Raw genomic sequence first — 19,051 nt, 5'->3', positions numbered from 1 at the left:
TTAAACAGATAATAAATCCTAGAAAGCCAGTTTTTCTACTACTTCTTAGAATAGATTGATTTTGTACATTTTTTAAATCGCTTATATATTCTATAATTTTATCAACATGAGCTTTTAACTCGTCATAGTTTTTATTCGTTAAAGGTACTTTATAACTTGTTCCTCTTGAAAACTGACTACGCACGTTCAAGATATCAAAAGCGTTATTAAACACCGAGCAAAATTCAGCCGTTTTTTCTGGAGAATGGAATTGCTTATAATTACTTGTGTGCACATATTTGAGGGCAGAACAAACACTTTCACTCAGTGTTTGAGCAGCTATCTTAACATTCATTCTATTGTTTTGATAGAAAATGTGTTTTTTTGTTAATTTTGTACCAGCACGCAACCCTTCTTCTTCCTCCAGCTTTTGCAGGAGCACAATATCCTGCCAATGGATATCTGCATTTTTACTTTTCATAATTTTTTGATCACCCAAAGTATTTCGAACTAATTTTAACATATGACATGGATCAAAAAAACAAAAGATTTTTTTTTCGTTACAGGATTGATAAAATATGGCTTAAAAGCAGTTCCTAATTCAAAATTTGCACCTAAATATTTGCACATATTTATGTTAACGCTAGCTCCATCAAAAGTTACGGAATGCACTTCTACTCCTGTCATTTCTATCAACTCCAGGCATTTTTCTAATAAACTGGCTCTCTCAGCTCCATTTAACGAGTTCAGTAAGAAATATCCTACAGGAATTTTCCAGTGGCCGTTGATCGCGACAAGCATGAAAACTAGGGCATTTGTTGCTTTAAGTGAATGATCTACATGAAAAGCGTCATTATGATCAACTCCGAAATCAATAAGTCCATAGTATCTTTGTCCGTCATAAGTTACTTGTTGTCGAATCGCTATTTCGTCTATTACGATATTACAAATAATCGGATTATCACTTTTTTCAACTTGACACTTTAGAGCTTCAAATGCTTCTGCAGTAAATCCAGGGCGTCCATTCAATACTGAATACCATTTTCGAATTGTAGAGGGTTTAGGTAAAAGATTACAGAAACTCTTTCGTACGTAATTGTAAGCTTTTGAAGAATAAAAGTTTAACGTAAGAGCAAATGCTCTTAATTCAGGTGAATATTTTTTTTTCTTAGTTTGCTTGCGTTTAAAGATTTCTCGCATTGGGTCAGGTAATTGTGTCTGAAAAAAATCAACGTGTATACGTGATTACATTATTTTATTACGCTTGTGCACTGAAAATTAATCTTATTACTATATACAATTTTTTCAAAGGTTGTATTCATAGTCCATTTTTATTCTTAGATTATCTTAAATACTGTCTTAAGATACTAATATGACTTTTTACTCGATTCATAGCATTTTAAGATCATATTTAAAACAATCTTAAATATAAGAACGGATTATGAATACTGTCCAAAATGTACCATTAAGCAATCGACAGCATTATCTGATATGAAATTCTTCTTCTTGAGGTGATCTATTAAGTCTTTTATAGTTTTAAGACGCTTTTTCAATCTACCAGTAGTTTGTTGTAATGTTAAAATTTGTCTTCTTTGTTTCTTTACTACCAGCTTTGCTAAATTAAAAGCTCTCTTAGCTCTTCGTGGTGTAGCTAAATGTGGTGTCTTAATATCACCAATATAACGTGGTTCATTATAACGTGGAGAGTTTGGAGGAGTTACATTTATCAATGAAACTACATCAATGGTACCTGATAAATAATAATGATTAGTGAAACTATTTTCTCATGTAATGAATAATTAAAGCTTGCATCAGATTATGCAACTTGTTGCAGCAATTCACAAGCGATCTAATAAATTACTAGTATACACTATGTGTTGTATGGTTCATTTTTAGTAATTTACTAAATCACTTGCGAATTGCTGCAACAAGATGCATAGTCCAATGCAGATTTAAGATTTTACTTGTGAATATGAAATGTTAAAGTGATACTTCATAAATCATGACACATTTAAAAAACTCACTGTGATGAATTTCTTCTTCATCTGGAATTAGTTCATTCAAATTTTCATCAGCTATATGTTGAATTGAAGTACATGCTTCCTCTTTACAGATATTTACCATTTTGTTCCGTTTTATATCAATTTCCTCATGTTTGCAATCTTTATCTCATTATGGCTCCTAAAAAATTATGTTTTATATATATAACTAAATCAAATAATTTGTTTTACATAATACAGTTTGTCTTTTCATATACATACCTTTTTCTACTTTTGATATGGTAAATAGATGGTATGCTTCCATTTTTTAAAACTTTATTTTTTGTTGTGAGAAGATAATCTTTTTCTGTGAAGTGATTTGAGCATAAAAAAGTGGAAGTTTTGAGAACAACTTCATCAAAATTACAAAATTTTAGCCATTCTGGTCTTATTTGCACATCATTTGGAAATCTGCAAAAATTGGAATGTAATTTTATTTAACCTAAAATATCATGCAAGCATAAAACACATGTATTTATTAGAAGCTGTTATTATTAATATTAGAAGCTGTGAAATACATTTACTTACTTGTGATAAGATACTGTTTTGTCACGATTACCACATAAAACACAATATCGAACCATTTTACATTTAAAATTAACGATCTCGTACACAGAAAACAACAAATCACAAAAAACTGTGAAAATTGATGAAAATATTACGATCATGTGTTGTTCTAAAATCTGAAATTTTGATTGGTGGAACTTGGTCATGCGCATAGAGAAGAATAGTCATTGAGTAGGACAAAAAGATACTTCTGTCCTTTAGATCTTGCTCACAGCTCGTCACCCCGTATTCCTCTTCCATTTACTATAAGTTCTATGGGTGCAACACATTTATTGAAATTAAAGAAATAAATTTTATTTCCACGATATATATTTCTCATGTTTTATTGTTATATTTTATTTTATACAAATACATGTATATATTGAGATATGCAAATATAGGACTCGCAATATCTTCTATGTATCTTCAAAGCAAAGTTCTTCTTTACACATAATGAATCTATACAAGATATTACATGTACACACAAGATTTACAAACTATGAACAGAATTGCATATTCGATTTTAAGTTTGGACATTTCAAATACAAATATTGTTGACACAACAATATGTAACGATAAGATCATGTACATTGAAGCTAATAAAAATTAAACTCTAATTTGTAAAAAAATCCTAATTCGCACGTCTTTTGGTAATAATAGTTTACCATAACGAATCAGAAGTACAGAAATACAAATTTACTGAAAAAAACTATTTTAATGCAGCATATGCTGCAATTATATTTATTGCAGAAATACAGTCGCAATATAGTCGATATAACGATTGAAAATTCTAAATTATACATTACATATACATCAGTTATTATGCCATCCTCGATTATATGATGATTGTATCTCTGCAATAAATATAATTGCAGGATATGATAACGGCACGCAACTATATAGAACTCCAGCAGCTACTTTGTCAACTTTTCTTAAATACGTAGAAAATATTCTAATTTCGCAATACATCAAAAAGAAAAATGAAAATAAGAAAAAATTAGTCAAAAATTTTATCAAACTGCTTGTTGTGAATACACAATGTGTTGCTATGTGTTTCCTTATATTAATATTGGAATATTAAAACAAGTGTCAATAAAACGTTAAAAGAGACGCATCTTCTATCTTTGCTCATAAAAGGCATAAAAAGATAAATCTATCTATTGAATGATATTAAAAAGTTACCATACATTTGGCGAAGCAAAGAACTGCAGTATATGTAGCATTAAAAGAATCTTTTACATATGAAAAATGGCTTGCCTTAACTGAGGTCATATTAACTTCAATACATGTCTTTAATAGACGTCGAGCAGGAGAAATGGAACGAGTAGAAATAGAAGATTTTAAACATTATGTTAAAGTTAATAAAAATATGTTCGGTGATATTTATAAATCCTTATCAGTCGAAGATAGAAAAATTGCCAAAAAATACGTGCAATTTTGTATTAGAGGAAAGTTGGGACGAACAGTACCCGTTTTATTGTCAAACGAAATGTGAATTGACCGTATTTCATTAATTTTGAAATTTTGTACAGAAGCAAATGTACAAAAAAAAAATTTTTTTTATTTTTGGATTACCTGGTTTCGATAAAAAAAGATATCGATATCTGAGAGCATGTGTTTTAATGCGGAAATTTGCGGAAATTTCCATGTAACGCAAGTGAATTAACTACTTTGCGTGGTACAACATTAAGAAAACATAGCGACACATTGACCGCGTTCAGCAGACTTAACAGTTGTAGATTTTCCGTTGAATCTCGACTGGTGATTTGTTGGTTCTAAAAGTAAGAGCCAATCACGTTCGATTGCTACTAAGCGGTTTGTTCCGCTGAACGCAGTCATTGGCCGCGTTCAGCAGAACAAGCAGCTTTGCAACTGTTGCAAGATTTTCTGCTGAACGCTCGCTAGCGATTTATGATTTTCCAACATGTTCCTAAACAATCGCCATTTTTTCCAACATACTAAAGATGGTCGTTCAGCAGAAATCAGCGCTAAACGCTTTATTATTATAGGTTATAACTCAATACGAAGTATACGTGTGTGGTTACATTATGGAATATGCAATGTTAATTATGTTGATGGATGATGACCTAGATATATTACATTTTATTATGAATATTATAATAGAAGAATTGGACCACGAATTGGCAGATTTAAGAATCAGAAGGCGAAATGAAAGAGTACGAAATAAAAATTATTTCGAAATAACAATTCCTCGGTATACAGATATACATTTTATTGAACATTTTAGAATGTCACGACGCACGTTTCAGGTATTTATAGATATAGACAGATATACATTCATATAAAAATATATACTATATATGTGCATATATATATATATTATAAATTTTTTCTAAAATATAAAAAATAATCCATTTTTACCATCAAAATTATTATCTTAGTTTATTTGTCTATAAATGATTATATTTACACACACAGTATTTATATATTATATATATATATATGCTGTATGTGAGTATGTATAATATTTGTAGCACACAAAAATAAACTAAAGAAAATAACTTTTAAAGTTGACTATTTTTTATATTACTATATTGTAGAAAAAATTTATAATAATAAAGTATATAAATATAATATGTATATATACACACACACACACACACACACACATATATATATATTTATATCTTTTATTTGAAAAATTACATATTTTTTATTATAGGAATTGCTTAATGTAGTTGCTCCTTTTATTAACGAGGAAAATGTTAATGTAAGCATGGAAAAAAAATTGATGTTTACAATCTGGATTTTGGCTAAACCAGAAAGTTTCTTAGCTGCAGGCGATAGATTTGATTTAGGAAAAAGTACTGGTCATAAAATATTTAAGAATGTTATTAATGCATTGGTAATGTTAATGCCTGAATACATAAAATGGCCAAATGCAATTCAGTGTCAGTTATCTAGTAATGTATGTTGTTCAATTAAAATGCACTTTTTTCTATTAATATATGAAATAATTCTTTATTATCACTTATAATTTTAGATATTTCAAAATAGATCACGAGGGTTTCCAGGTGTAATTGGGGCTATAGATGGATGTCATATTCCATGTAAGCAACCCATAGGAAATGCTACTGATTATTATAATAGAAAGGGATTTCACTCTATTATATTGCAGGGTAAAGATTATACGTTTAAATTATACAATTTCAATATATTTTGTAATCTCAAAATAAAATATGTAATTACTAGAATCTTACATAATAATTATTTATTTATATTAAATTTTACTGTTATATGATAATAATTTAGTAAAATATATTTAATTTAATAATAAAAAATAAAAACTGTTTACAGGGGTTTGTGATCATAAAGGATTATTTATAGATATCTTTATTGGAATGCCAGGACGTATGCACGACGCTAGAGTTTTCAGAAACAGTCCATTGTTTCAATATATGACAAATGCAGAAGCACCTTTAATTGAAAATAATTTACATTTAGGGCCGGTTGTTCTAACTTCTAGGTAAAATCATACTGACCTGAAAGGTGGCTACCCTGTAGATAAAATTTACCTATTAGTTTACCGCCAGGTTTAATTCAACATGTTGTTCCATGATAAAATATCTATTAGGTAGTTACCTCGTCGGTAAGTATGAAAATGCGCTTCCGGTTTGTATATTGCTAACTTCATATCATTAAAAAGTGAGGTTGTGTTAATCATTTTAATCTATCTATCGAATTGTGGTATATCTGATAAATATGCAAAAAAGTGTAAGTTGGATATTTATTCACATATATGTATATTTAGTGTTATCTAAAATATTACAGTAATGTAATATATATAAAAATAAGTTATTTTTACAGTTATATTAAAAATGGAAGAATCTGTTAAAGAAGGTAGAAGCGTTAATTTTACAGCTAGTGAGATTATTACTTTAATAGAACTTGTAAAAAAATATCAACATATCATCGAATGCAAAAAAACTGATAGTACTACATGGCGAGACAAAGATGAATGTTGGTCTAAAATCACAGATGAATTAAATTCTTGCTGTGGAGAAACTTATCGAAAGAAAAAAAGCGTAAAAACAAAATACGAAGATATGAAAAAGAACTTAAAGAAAAAATTATCAAGAAATAAAATGGAAACATTTAAAACTGGCGGTGGACCTGCAAATATACAACCACTTACTTTTGCTGAAGAAATTCTTTTATCTTTTTTACCGTCCACTATTCAAGGATTGCCTTCCGTTTTTGATTCTGATAGAATATTAGCAGGTATTAATTTTATATATGTATACAATTTATACTTTGTTATTATTTTATAATGTTCATATGTATATATGTTTCAGATAAACAAATGTCAAAACGCAAAACCTCTTTAGCAGAAACAGTTGTTATAAAAGACAATATAAATGATGAATCTCAAACTCAAGATACTGATGATCAATTTGAATGGATATATGAAACACTTAATGTAGATGAAGTTAATGATGAAGATAAAGTAAGATATGGACTTTTTTGAATATATCTAATTATATTTTTATTTTAATAACTAATTTATTTGTACACTTATAGACAGAAAACGCAGCCTATTTCAGTGATGTAGAAGATGATACAAAATATACAAATAAAAAGCGATTACCTTTAGAAGACGTTTTTAATACACATTCAAGCGCACATGTAAAAAAAATAAAAACATACGATATTGATGATAATAATGTAAGATCACATCTATTAACTTTACAATAATGTTTATATTTTTAATTATATTTTAAATGTTTTATAAATTTACAGATAAAAAGCGTACTTGATTTAAAAAATGTGAAAAAATACGTTTCGAGAACAACCTCCAATTCAACAGAAAAGTGTACAAAATCAGCCAAAACCGGCGTTGATATTCTGAGAAAAAAAGTTAGCAAGGAACTTAAGACTGAAAATGGGAATGCATCAAAATCAATTATAAAAACTGATATTATCAATTTAGCAAACGCAAAAGAAGAATTAGTGCAATTGCAAAAAACAGCTTTAGAGACAGATATACAAATTAAAGAAAGAAATAACAATACGCAAGAAGAGATTTTACAAATAGAATTGGAAATAAGTAAAGAAAAATTAAAATTTGTAAAATTAGAGATACAACTTAAAGAACTAGAAGTGGAGATTAAAAAACAACAACTTACAAGGCTGCTATAAATAGCATATATATTATATTATATATATACAGTAAGGTCTCTGTTAGTAGATAGAGTGATGATTTTAGATTGTTTTACATATTGCTTTATGATTACCCTTTATAATTAGTGGAAATATTACGTTCTGTTTGTTTCACTTGCGGAAATGGCTTTGGATATATATGCGGAACTTTTTAAATATGAGGATTTTTATTTGGAAGATTATGAGATTTTGATCCGCATTCGCAAATCATATTCGGTTCGGTTATGACCAGATCTTTTAAATATGTTTGATGGAAATGAATTCATTGCACACTTTAGGTTGTATAAAGAAAGAGTTCTCAAAATAATTGATTTTATTTGTGATAGAATACAAAGAAGAACAATGAGGTAAATGCAATTAATAATTAAATGCTATAAGTAAATGCTATAAATAGCAACCTTGTAATTTATAGATTATCTAACTAAAAAGATTTTATAATTAAGATATTTTATAATTAAGATTTTATAGTTATACTCTTATAAAATATTATTTTTATAAAATATATATTATACTCTTCAAAGACACTGACGCATAATCTAAAACGCTCATTAAAAAAAAGTTAAGTTTATAAAAAAAAAGAGTTAAGTTCATAAAAAAAGATTATATTTTTATATAATCACTTATAAGTTGTTGCCAAAGAGATTTTGCATTTTGACATTTGCTATAAATAGCAGTCTTGTAATTTATAGCTTATCTAACTGAAAAGATTTTAGTTAAGATTTTATAGTTATACTTACACTAACAATAAGTGTTATAAAATATATTACTTTTTTCAAAGACTGACGCATAATCCAAAAAGTTTATTAAAAAGTTAGAAAGTTAAGTTCATAAAAAAGAGAGTTAAGTTTATAAAAAAAGATTATATTGTTATACAAAATCAGAGCAGTTTCTGCGATAAATGTTTAATAAAAAGGTTAATTATTTTATGCGAACACATTTCAAATATTTTTTTATGTTTTTAATTTATTTATGTATTATAAATTACATATATTAAAAAAATATATATATGTATCTTATATATGTATAAACAATACAGTACAAATAATATAAATATCATAAAAGTTTAATAAATGTTATACGTTATTTTTTATTAATTTTATATTGATATATATATCAACATATTATCGAATGAAAAAAACTGACAGTGTATGACAAGATCAAGATAAGTGTTGGATTTATTGTAATCTGAAAAAAAGTAAAATATAATAAAAATATTTTTCTTTAAATAAAATTTAAACAACATTACAAACCTTCTGAAATATGTGTCAATTAATACTCGTCTTGCAGTATCACCTCGAACATTATTTAATGCCGCTATTTCATTTTCATCATTTTCTAATGTTTCAATTAATTGTTCTATATCTAAATTAACTGGTGGATCGGGATCGTGCATTTGACGAGCAATGTTATGCAATACTGCTGTTGCAATTATAATAGCTTGAATAGTGACTATGGACAATCTCATGCCTATTGCTAATATAGGAAATCTACGTTTCCATACACCAAAGGCACGTTCAATAACATTTCGAGTGCGTATTTGTGACTCATTATACAATTCTTCAGCACGATTATGTGTTTGCAATAAAGGAGTCATTAAAAATTTAGTGCAAGGATATCCATTATCTCCTAGTAAGATTCCATCTTGTATTTCACCCTCAACAAATCTGGCATGTAAACGACTAGCATTAAAAATTGTAGCATCATGAGTTGAACCAGGCCATCGTGACACAATGTCTTGAAATTGTAGTTCACTGTTACATACGGCTTGCACATTAATGCTAAAGAAACCTTTTCTATTTCGGAAAACTTCTGCTTCTTCTCCGCCTGAACAAATTATGAAAATATGTTTAATAATTTATTTAACAATAAAATATAAATTTAAACATCTAAATTCCATGATTTACTTAATGTACCTGGTGACTGAATTTTAACATGAGTGCAATCTATTGCACCAATGACACGTGGAAATTTAGCAATATTATAAAACTGTTGACGTATTCTTTCTGTGTTTTCTGGAAAACGTATGTAACGATGACATTCAGAAGCCAGAGCTATTGTTACTTTTTTTATAATTCTACACGCAGTAGATTTATGAATTCCTGCAAAATCAGCTATACTAATCTGAAAAGTTCCAGTTGCATAGAAACGCAAGGTCAATAATAACTGATGCAATGGTGTTATAGCATTATTCCTAAAAAACCAAAACAATAAAAGTTTTTCATTATAATTGTATTATTAATATTGCATCAATTATACATATGATAATAAAATAATAATAAATAAATAATAAATAATAATAATTATAAATAATAATAATAAAATAAATAAAATAAATAAAAATAAATAAAAATACATAAATATAAATAATAATAAATATTCTACTTTATTTTATTTTTATTGCATTTACCTCATTGTTCTTGTTTGTATTCTATCACGAATAAGATCAACTATTCTGAGAACTGTTTCTTTACACAATCTAAAGCGTGCAATGAATTCATTTTTATCATACATATTTAAAAGATCTGGTCGTGGCCGAACAGTATATGGTTTGCGGATGCGGATCAAAATCTCATAATTTTCCTCGCAAAAATCCTCCTCATATTCAAAAAGTTCCGCATATATATCTAAAGCCATTTTCGTAAGTGAAACACACAGGACGTAATATTCCCAATATGTAATCATAAAGCAATACGTAAAACATAACCTAAAATCATCACTCTACCTACTAACAGAGACTTTACTCGGTGGTTTGAGTACCGAGTAAAATTACCTTTTGGTAATAACAATTTAACCCGTAGGTAAATCTTACCAACAAATGGAACAACACTTTCTGATATTTACCTAATAGATAATTGATAGGTAAATTTACCAAGAAATTGGAACAACCGGCCCTTAATTGGAGATACAGCTTATCCTCTGCTATGCAATCTAATGACACCGTTCAAAGATAATGGACACTTAACACGTTCTCAGATTTCATACAATACAAAACTAAGCTCAATAAGATCTATTATTGAAACAGCTTTTGGATTGTTAAAAGTAAAATTTAGAAGATTAAAATATTTAGATATTTCCGACTTTGAATTAGGTAATAATATGATCGCGGCAGCTTGTGTGTTACATAATTTTATTATTAATGGTGATAGATTATTTATAGAAGAAGAAAATTATATGATCGATGCAGATATGGAAGGACTTGTAGATGATAATATGATAGATGAAGAAAATTTTGAAGCTGCTGAAAAGCGCAGACAGATTGTCCAACAATTATAATTGCTTAAATAATTTTATTATATTCTTAATATAAAAAATACATATATTATTTCTTTATGAAGCTTAAGCTTATAAATTTATAAGAAAAATAAACTTTTTATAATTTGAAACATCATTGGCTTTAATAATTTAGTTTTATTATATTTTCATACATTTGTTTTGCTTGCAAAAATAAACATTATTGCTTACATAACTTAATCTTGTTTTTAAACTTATTTTTAATCTATAACAATCTTATTTTTAAATTCTTAGTTCAAGAAACCATATACTGTAGTTTGAAGGCAGAACTGAGGGCACGCTGTTTCAATAGCAGCACTACTCTCATCTGAGAAGCATTTAAAAAAAAAAAAATATTGTTAAACTTATAAGAACCATACTACTAACAAATTTATAATAACTATAACCTTATTATAACACACAACATAAAATTATAATTATAAAACACTTACTGCTTTTACAGTAAGAAATTGCTTTTAATCACAGCAAAAAAATTTGAATCACAGACATACGTATTTTTAAACTGTTTGTCTAATACTTATTGTTCTTGAACATAAAATATTAATTTAAAAAATGCTTCAAATGAACACATGTTGATATAACTATTATAACTATTATAACTATATAAGAAAATATATAAAAAACAAATATTTTTTCATACAACAAAAACAAAAGAAAATTATTATTTATTATTAATCACTTATTGTATGTTATCTAATTGTAGTAAAAAAAATCTTTTATTACAAAAAATTATTTTTTTTCTGTTAAAGTTAGAAGCATTTTTTCAAACATTTTGTTTCTTTCTTTTTGAAGGCCATGAAGATCCTCTAATGCTTGTTTTATACCACTTAGTGTCTCCTCTCTTTTTTCATTTGACTCAAATTCTTTTTTTCGCATGTAATATAGGTTTTTTGCTTTTGCAGCTTTTTTTTTTTTAATATCCTTTGGAAGTTGAATATCAGTCGAAAAACTTGCATTTGAAAGTGGACTGCAAGATAAATAAATATTACGGATTACAATCTGTTTAATTTATTATATTTGTATACTTAAATTTTAATTGTGCGCGCGCACACACACACACACACACACACACACACACACACACACACACGCGCGCGCGCGTATAAGATGAATATTATCTATATATATATTTCCAAGACAAAACGGTTTGTGAAAAGATTTATATACATATTTATACTATATACTTATACTATACACTATATACTTTTTCTTAATTAAAAAATTACAAAATTAAATTTTTAAAAAATTTTTACTCACTCAGTAGAAGAATCATTTTCTGTGAAGTTCTCCAGTATTTCAGAATCTGAAATTGTTGAAGTTGAGCTTCTTGAAGTTGAATTTATATGTTTTATTTCACATTTGGTTGATGAAATGGAAGAAGTGGCCTGCTGTTTAATATTTTTTTTCTTTTCAGGATATGTCATAGAAGAAATCGTTGCATCTATATTTATTGTTTTATCTTCTCTAAAAATGTCCTCCATAGTTTCATACCATTCCCAACTAATCGTTCCACGTCCTGTACTGCTTTTCTTGTTATTATCTTTTAAACTTCTATATGATTGCTTTAAATTTCGCATTTTGCGATCCAATATATCTTCAGTAACATTATTAATTAAACATTATTATAATTTTTTAATTTAAATTCGTTTACAATCTCCATCCATAATAATTTCTTTTTTAATTTTGGGTTACGAAACATATCTTTTCTTTCAAAATATTTTTGTAAAAGCAGTTTTGTATTTTGTCTTGTCCATGTAAAATTTTCAGGTTTATTTTCTATAACAAATATTTCATATAATTGGAAAATATTTAAAGACATATAGACACATATATAAAAAATTTAATTATTATATTTTACATAAAATAAAAGTCAATTCATGCAAATACGTACCTTTCTCTTCTTCTTTCATGCAGATTGCTTCATGCGTTGCTGCATTTTCCATAAAATATGTATTAAAAAAATTTGGATCTGGAATACAAGTATATATATATTTTTAAATATATGTACATTAAATTCATGTATATGTATATATATGTATATATAAAGCATAAATTTTTACATATAGCATACAGCACATTTTTCTCTAATAATTTCTTTCGCCAATTAAAAAAATTTTATGTTTTTATATAAAATACTTAAAAAAAATTGTTGTTATTTTACATACCAGTTTTCAATTTATCGTGCACATCACATGTTGTAATAACATTATACAAAATATTGTTATAGATGTATAATTTTTCTTCCTCTTTGTCCATTGTGAAACACGTTATGCTTACTTCGAAGCGTACTTTGAGTTTGCTGGAAAAAATGACAAATGCTTAGTAAACAAGTTGCAAATTTGTAGCCGTTCAGCAGAATATTCGAAAAAAGCTACATTTTTCATTCAGCGATTTGTGTTGCATTACTAAATAGTATAGGTTAGAATAATATTTCGTATGATTAAAATATTAAAATATTTACCTATAATAAATACAAATAATGCTACTTGCGATAATAATAAGTGTAATATCTTTTCTATTTAACGGAATTATTTTTAACAATTATAATTGTATATTAAAATTACACTTACCAACACGTTACGCTTATAACGTTGTTAAGAGCGTTCGGCAGAACTTTTCAACTGTTAGAAGTGCAGCATGATGTGCTAGTGTAGCACTGAGTTCTGCTGAACGCGGCCATTGTATTCAGTTCAATCTGAATGATACTGAATGATACTGAATGATACTGAAGTTTCGGATCTTGCAACGTTTATGAGTCATGCGGATAAAATACATAAGGAGCACTATAGGCAACCACAAGCAAGCAGAGATATACTTAAAATTTCTCGATATCTAGAAACAATACAAGTGTGCGCGCGCTTATTCATAATATTATAGCTTTTAACTATTGATGCTAGGATTGTGCAACTTGATTGCTTTGTACAATGTGTTTCTAATTTGAGTTAGCAGAAATATTAGGACACTCTTTATGTTATCTAATGTAACCAACAGACTTGGACAGTCATCTTGTTCAACAATTGATTTTCAGCTGAAAAGTAAAATATCCTTATTAAACAGTTAACTACAAAATAACTATTATATATTGAACACAACATAATAATTATTAAAAAGTTTAAAGATAAGAATATGATGATGTAAATTGAAGTTTACAAATTACTAATGCAACACTTACTGTAGGTATCTGTCAATAAACCTAGATAAAAATGCGGTCACCGAAAGAAAGACTTGTATCAAGCAGATATTATTTCCTGCCTTTCAATATGATTAGAATTGCAGCTTCCTCGAATGTACTTTATTCTATCATCCTTGTAGATAGGCGGCATTGCCTTACTTTCATCAATCTTGAAAATATGGAGTACACTTTCACTTATTGCACACAAATTGATTCCTATATACAACAGTAGATTATGTAAAGTTATGTATCATTGAAGGAGAACTAGCTTTGGAAAATTAAACCGTAACTCATAGGAAAGCAATAAGTAAAAATAAGCTTTTTCAAAAAAATTTTGCTGTGTGAAATTCCCACAAAACAACAATAAATTCCTCGCGTTTTGTTATTTTTTCCATTGTTGTCGCATTTAACCGAAGAGGTTGAGTTATGTCTGTAAAAAGCACATTGCAATCATATAATTTTATTGTAAAATCTATAGGCATCCTAAAACCTGTCTCCTCATAGGATTTATGATGGCCATTAGACTTTATAATAGAATGAATTTTTATTGCGATATATTTTTTCGCTGACATAACCGAATTTCTTTGGTTAAATACGGTAGCAATAAGGAAAAAATAACAAAACGCGAAAAATATGTGCAAAAATATTTAATATTTAATAATCTAATTAAATATTTTAATATTTATATTAAGAAGTAAGAAAAAAAAGTTACCTTTTATGAAAAATATCTCCAAAGCACGACGAAGAAACGGCTGACTACGGTGGAAGAGATAGGCGGCGCCTATTAAGCACCTGTTTCACATCAAACAACATGCTGCTTCGCCTTGATTGGCTGAATTCCGATCCGCAATGATAATCCGATCGCATCCAATGCGTAGTGTGACACGGGCTTAATAGGCGCCGCCTATCTCTTCCGCCGTGGTCAGTCGTTTCGTCATCGTGCTTTGGAGATATTTTTCATAAAAGGTAACCTTTTTTTTTATTTCTTAACAATAAATATTAAAATATTTAATTATATTATTAAATATTAAATATTTTTGCATATATTTTTCGCGTTTTGTTATTTTTTTCCTCATTGCTACCGTATCTAACCAAAGAAATTCGGTTATGTCAGCGAAAAAATATATCGCAATAAAAATTCATTCCATTATAAAGTCTAATGGCCATCATAAATCCTATGGAGAGACAGGTTTTAGGATGCCTATAGATTTTACAATAAAATTATATGATTACAATGTGCTTTTTGCAGACATAACTCAACTTCTTCGGTTAGATATGGCGATAATGTGGAAAAAATAACAAAACACGAGGAATTTATTGTTGTTTTGTGCGAGTTACACACGACAAAATGTCTTTAAAGAAGCTTATTTTTATTTGCTTCCCTATACAGGGTGTCTGGCAATAATCGCCCCACCGGTCATATACAGGTAGAGGAGGTCAAATCGAGTAGAAAAGTCCTTTACCATTTTTTAATTTTCATAATAAGTACTGAGTAATTAACGAAAAAAGATCGGCGAATCCGCGCGAGTAAAGCGCGCGCGGTGAGAAGGACGTCCCACTGCTACGCGATCACTAGGACACAAGGATCTAGCGTTACGCGCCGCTCGTATGTTGCCATTGTCATTTGTAGAGCGCTCCTCCCAACGCTTCATCGCGCGCCTAGTGATTGCATAGCAGTGGGATGTCCTTCTCGCTGCGCGCGCTTTACTTGCACGGATTCACCAATCTTTTTTCGTTAATTACTTAGTACTTATTACAAAAATCAAAAAATGGTAAAGGACTTTTCTACTCGATTTGACCTCCTCTACCTGTATATGACCGGTGGGGCGATTATTGCCAGACACCCTGTATATGTGAGGTACATTTATGACAGAAATGCTTGTAGTAATCTCAACTTTCTTTGATAAGATAAATAATAGAACACGTTAATAAAAATAAAAACTACTTTGTTATTCTTCCTTAAAATCTAACATAAATACTACAAGCATTTCTATCATAAAATCAAAGTTTCTAATAAATGTTACAATTTTTCTCTATGTATTAACGTTTTAAATCTTGATAATGTATATGGGTAAGAAAAACTAAGATTTTAGGAATTAGGTTGATTAAATAACTTTATGTAAATAAAAGCAAGTTTATTTATATTACAGTTTATATAGTGAAGTGACAGTTAAACTAAACCTTAAAAGGCCTATTTTGAAACAAACAAAACTAAATTTTTTTATTTTGATGAGAAATTGTTTGTAATACTATTGTTTATATAAATATTTTATATGTTTATTACAATAAATAATAAAACACCCAATTTCCGTCGATTTTGCATATTCATTAGTAATAGGTAATAGGTTATTCCAGAACACTTGAAATTTCCACAATTAGTCTATTTTATGACAAACCATATATTATAAGAGTAGTAGAAGCAATGCGCATTACTTGTAATAGCTGATAGTTCCAAAAACATTTATGATTCTGTCTGTATTATATTCATAAACTGTTACTAAAAATTATTATTTTACGTACTTGTTAAACGAGAAACAAGAAAATATACATTTGTTTTGTGCTCAATTTATGTTAACACAAAATAGTAGTGGTATAGAAAATAATTCAAAAAGAACACTTGTAAAATATTTCAAATCGACTAAGTTTTAAATATACAAAGTTTTAACGTATACTTCTTATACTATTTAAAATTTTGTATTTTTGTAATGTAATATAGTAGAAAGTTAGTTTCGGACAACATACGTTTAGTAGTCTCATTGTAAATTTCAGTCATATTATCACAGCTTACCATGGCACTAGTATTACCTAGAAATATATATTACAAGTTATTATATACTATTTATATTTATTATTTATGTTTATAATAATTGAAACTTGTATGAAAATATTTGTATGTATATTTATCATAAGACACAGCTATATCAATATGATTCATAGAATTACATTGTCTTTTAGAATTATCAGACTTTTCATTTGCATTGCACCCTCACAAGTATCGGTCTCGTTAATATTTCCTGAATTAATAAATTAAATTTGATCAAAACATTTACCAAATTTCGCAATTGAGAAGTTTTCGTAAATAATAATATTCTTAGTGGAGATAAAAACTGTCATTTCCTTCTGACAATCAGTTTCTGAGAACATAACATTACCCGAGTCGAAATTTAAAACCTACTATAAACCTCATACATGGTTATTTTAAGGCACTAGATATGTAGGTATTCTCATCCGCCATTTTGGTTCCTATTAGATGGAGAATTATAGCGTATACAGGGTGACACTTAAAGACTGCCCACTAAGTACATAGCGTTATTCCTTGCCAAAAAATGAGTCGAAAAAAGTCCTGAATCATTTTTAATAATTGACGTGTTATGGCTGGTTTATGCTTTGGTCTTAATCTTAATCTTAGTCTTAGTCTTAACTTAATCTTAAGGACTCGTTTATGCTTCCCTGGAAATTCGGACTACGCATGTGCAAATGTAACAAAACCTAACCTAACCTAACCACAAATTGTAATAGATCCCGGTGCTGCAAATTATAGTGAATGTTAAAATGAATTGTCAGCGGCAAAAAACTTTAATGTTTGGAATGGCACTTTTGTTATCAAGTGCCTATGCAGCATGTGTATTATTAAGAAATTAAAAAAAAAATAAAAGAAAACAACGGAGATACGCTGTTCGGCCACTGAATCGAAAAAGACACGAAACTGGTCATTTCTTTTCTTTAATGAAAGATATGCTGAATATTGAATACGATCAGGAACAATTTTTTAAATATACACGGATCGAAAACCATTATTTCGCGCGGTTTCGTGCTGCGTCGGACGTCAGACTTACCTCATTGGCCCGGCCTTAGGACATTAGGGACTAAAGTTAAAAGATGGGATCTTTCCAAGATTAAGATTAAAACTAAGATTAAGACTAGGGAAGTATAAACGCCCTTATGGCATTCTACGTTATCAACTCTTAAGATTAAGATTAAGACCGAAGCATAAACCGGCCATTACACATGTACGCTATACTATACTATATACGCTATAATTCTCCATCTAGTAGGAACCAAAATGGCGGATGAGAATACCTACATATCTAGTGCCTTAGTTATTTGTGCCTCTAATAATGTTCCTTGACCTACAAGTTCTATCTTGAAAGTGTTATGTCTTCTTTTGGCCATTCTTTAATCTTGTTGTCCTAGAAAACACTTATTTTTATTGATGTTAAACATACAATTCCTACTTTCGTTCTTACAACTCCTACCTCTTTTGAATCTCCAAATCTTATCGAAATTTCTAGCAATAAAAATATTAACATTCAATCTATAATTGAGTTCAATTTCTATTGTATCAGATTAATATAATAAATGTTATAATCAGAGGCGGACTGGACAGGAAAGATACCGAGAAATTTCTCGGGGGGCCCCATGTTTTTGGGGACCCCAGTGGCCCCCAAATCCAAATTTTTTTTAAAAATTTTTTATGCAAGAAATTAATAATCTAAATTCTAAATTATCAGACTGCGACAGTTGAATAACGACGTGCTTTCCTTCTCTAACCAAGATAGCGCTGAGCACGAGTTAGCGTTAGTCAACTATCTGTAGTGCGTCACTGTCTTTCGTGTTCTCCTTTCATTTTTTTTTATAATTCGTCTGAAAGGTTATGGCAACTGACAATTTATAAAAGAATATTTACTAAAAGCCAAAGAAATATTATTTTATTATTAAATAAAATACATGCACTATACATGGTTATTTATTTTACGTATGCTACCTTTACTACAATACAAAAAAATTTACAATAAAAACAACAACAAATAAATTAAAAGACAAAATATCTCCAAATTTCATT

General features: G+C 28.5%; 3 protein-coding genes and 1 long non-coding RNA gene across 10 annotated transcripts; 2 read left to right on the top strand and 2 right to left on the bottom strand.

The window, feature by feature from the left end:
• The first annotated feature begins 4,472 nt into the window (after window positions 1-4,472).
• LOC136998913 (uncharacterized) lies at window positions 4,473-11,216 on the top strand. Of its 2 annotated transcripts, none has more exons than XR_010889427.1 (5): window positions 4,473-4,834; window positions 5,248-5,493; window positions 5,569-5,704; window positions 5,883-6,299; window positions 6,393-6,809. XR_010889427.1 is itself a non-coding variant. In XM_067352294.1 (5 exons), exons 1-5 carry the CDS (start codon window positions 4,613-4,615, stop codon window positions 11,016-11,018), a joined length of 1,119 nt encoding a protein of 372 aa, XP_067208395.1. In that variant the 5' UTR covers window positions 4,473-4,612; the 3' UTR covers window positions 11,019-11,216. The 2 variants fall into 2 exon arrangements, 1 of the variants encoding a protein (XP_067208395.1); XM_067352294.1 differs by lacking the exon at window positions 6,393-6,809 and adding an exon at window positions 10,629-11,216 and having other exon boundaries at window positions 5,883-6,007.
• On the top strand, window positions 6,404-8,610 carry LOC136998912 (myb/SANT-like DNA-binding domain-containing protein 3). The gene is made up of 4 exons (XM_067352293.1): window positions 6,404-6,806; window positions 6,881-7,032; window positions 7,107-7,250; window positions 7,326-8,610. Exons 1-4 carry the CDS (start codon window positions 6,404-6,406, stop codon window positions 7,722-7,724), a joined length of 1,098 nt encoding a protein of 365 aa, XP_067208394.1. The 3' UTR covers window positions 7,725-8,610.
• LOC136998911 (putative nuclease HARBI1) lies at window positions 8,689-10,625 on the bottom strand. 2 transcript variants are annotated; one of them, XM_067352292.1, is made up of 5 exons: window positions 10,555-10,625; window positions 10,153-10,369; window positions 9,659-9,936; window positions 8,996-9,569; window positions 8,689-8,930 (listed from the first exon to the last, which is right to left on the bottom strand). In XM_067352292.1, the coding sequence occupies exons 2-5, from the start codon at window positions 10,254-10,256 to the stop codon at window positions 8,921-8,923; spliced, it is 966 nt and encodes a 321-aa protein (XP_067208393.1). In that variant the 5' UTR covers window positions 10,257-10,369; window positions 10,555-10,625; the 3' UTR covers window positions 8,689-8,920. The 2 variants fall into 2 exon arrangements, with proteins under 2 accessions (XP_067208393.1, XP_067208392.1); XM_067352291.1 differs by lacking the exon at window positions 10,555-10,625 and having other exon boundaries at window positions 10,153-10,552.
• LOC136998915 (uncharacterized) lies at window positions 11,134-18,566 on the bottom strand. Of its 5 annotated transcripts, XR_010889433.1 has the most exons (5): window positions 13,607-15,019; window positions 13,202-13,335; window positions 12,928-13,005; window positions 12,294-12,812; window positions 11,134-12,003 (listed from the first exon to the last, which is right to left on the bottom strand). It is a non-coding gene; the product is annotated as an uncharacterized lncRNA (long non-coding RNA). The 5 variants fall into 5 exon arrangements; XR_010889430.1 differs by having other exon boundaries at window positions 12,294-13,335; window positions 13,607-14,424; window positions 14,921-18,566; XR_010889432.1 differs by having other exon boundaries at window positions 12,928-13,335; window positions 13,607-15,066.
• Between the last annotated feature and the right edge of the window lie 485 nt (window positions 18,567-19,051).

Source organism: Linepithema humile, chromosome 3 (genome assembly GCF_040581485.1).
Source record: "Linepithema humile isolate Giens D197 chromosome 3, Lhum_UNIL_v1.0, whole genome shotgun sequence".
NCBI classification, from domain to species: domain Eukaryota; kingdom Metazoa; phylum Arthropoda; class Insecta; order Hymenoptera; family Formicidae; genus Linepithema; species Linepithema humile.
The sequence above is the reverse complement of the archived record's forward strand: the minus strand, read 5'-3'. Positions and strand labels throughout refer to the sequence as shown.

What these genes read in the sequence shown, in the direction of transcription:
- LOC136998913 (XM_067352294.1), top strand. Translation starts at nt 4,613, where the DNA reads ATGGAATATGCAATGTTAATTATGTTGATGGATGATGACCTAGATATA. An exon ending in AGTGTCAGTTATCTAGTAAT is followed by an intron (nt 5,494 to 5,568) that starts GTATGTTGTTCA and finishes TTATAATTTTAG; the next exon opens with ATATTTCAAAATAGATCACG. An exon ending in CAAATGCAGAAGCACCTTTA is followed by an intron (nt 6,008 to 10,628) that starts ATTGAAAATAAT and finishes AGAAATTGGAAC; the next exon opens with AACCGGCCCTTAATTGGAGA.
- LOC136998912 (XM_067352293.1), top strand. Translation starts at nt 6,404, where the DNA reads ATGGAAGAATCTGTTAAAGAAGGTAGAAGCGTTAATTTTACAGCTAGT. An exon ending in TTCTGATAGAATATTAGCAG is followed by an intron (nt 6,807 to 6,880) that starts GTATTAATTTTA and finishes TATATGTTTCAG; the next exon opens with ATAAACAAATGTCAAAACGC. An exon ending in ACGATATTGATGATAATAAT is followed by an intron (nt 7,251 to 7,325) that starts GTAAGATCACAT and finishes ATAAATTTACAG; the next exon opens with ATAAAAAGCGTACTTGATTT.
- LOC136998911 (XM_067352291.1), bottom strand. Translation starts at nt 10,427, where the DNA reads ATGATTACATATTGGGAATATTACGTCCTGTGTGTTTCACTTACGAAA. An exon ending in ATACAAACAAGAACAATGAG is followed by an intron (nt 9,937 to 10,152) that starts GTAAATGCAATA and finishes TTGGTTTTTTAG; the next exon opens with GAATAATGCTATAACACCAT. An exon ending in TGTTAAAATTCAGTCACCAG is followed by an intron (nt 9,570 to 9,658) that starts GTACATTAAGTA and finishes TAATTTGTTCAG; the next exon opens with GCGGAGAAGAAGCAGAAGTT.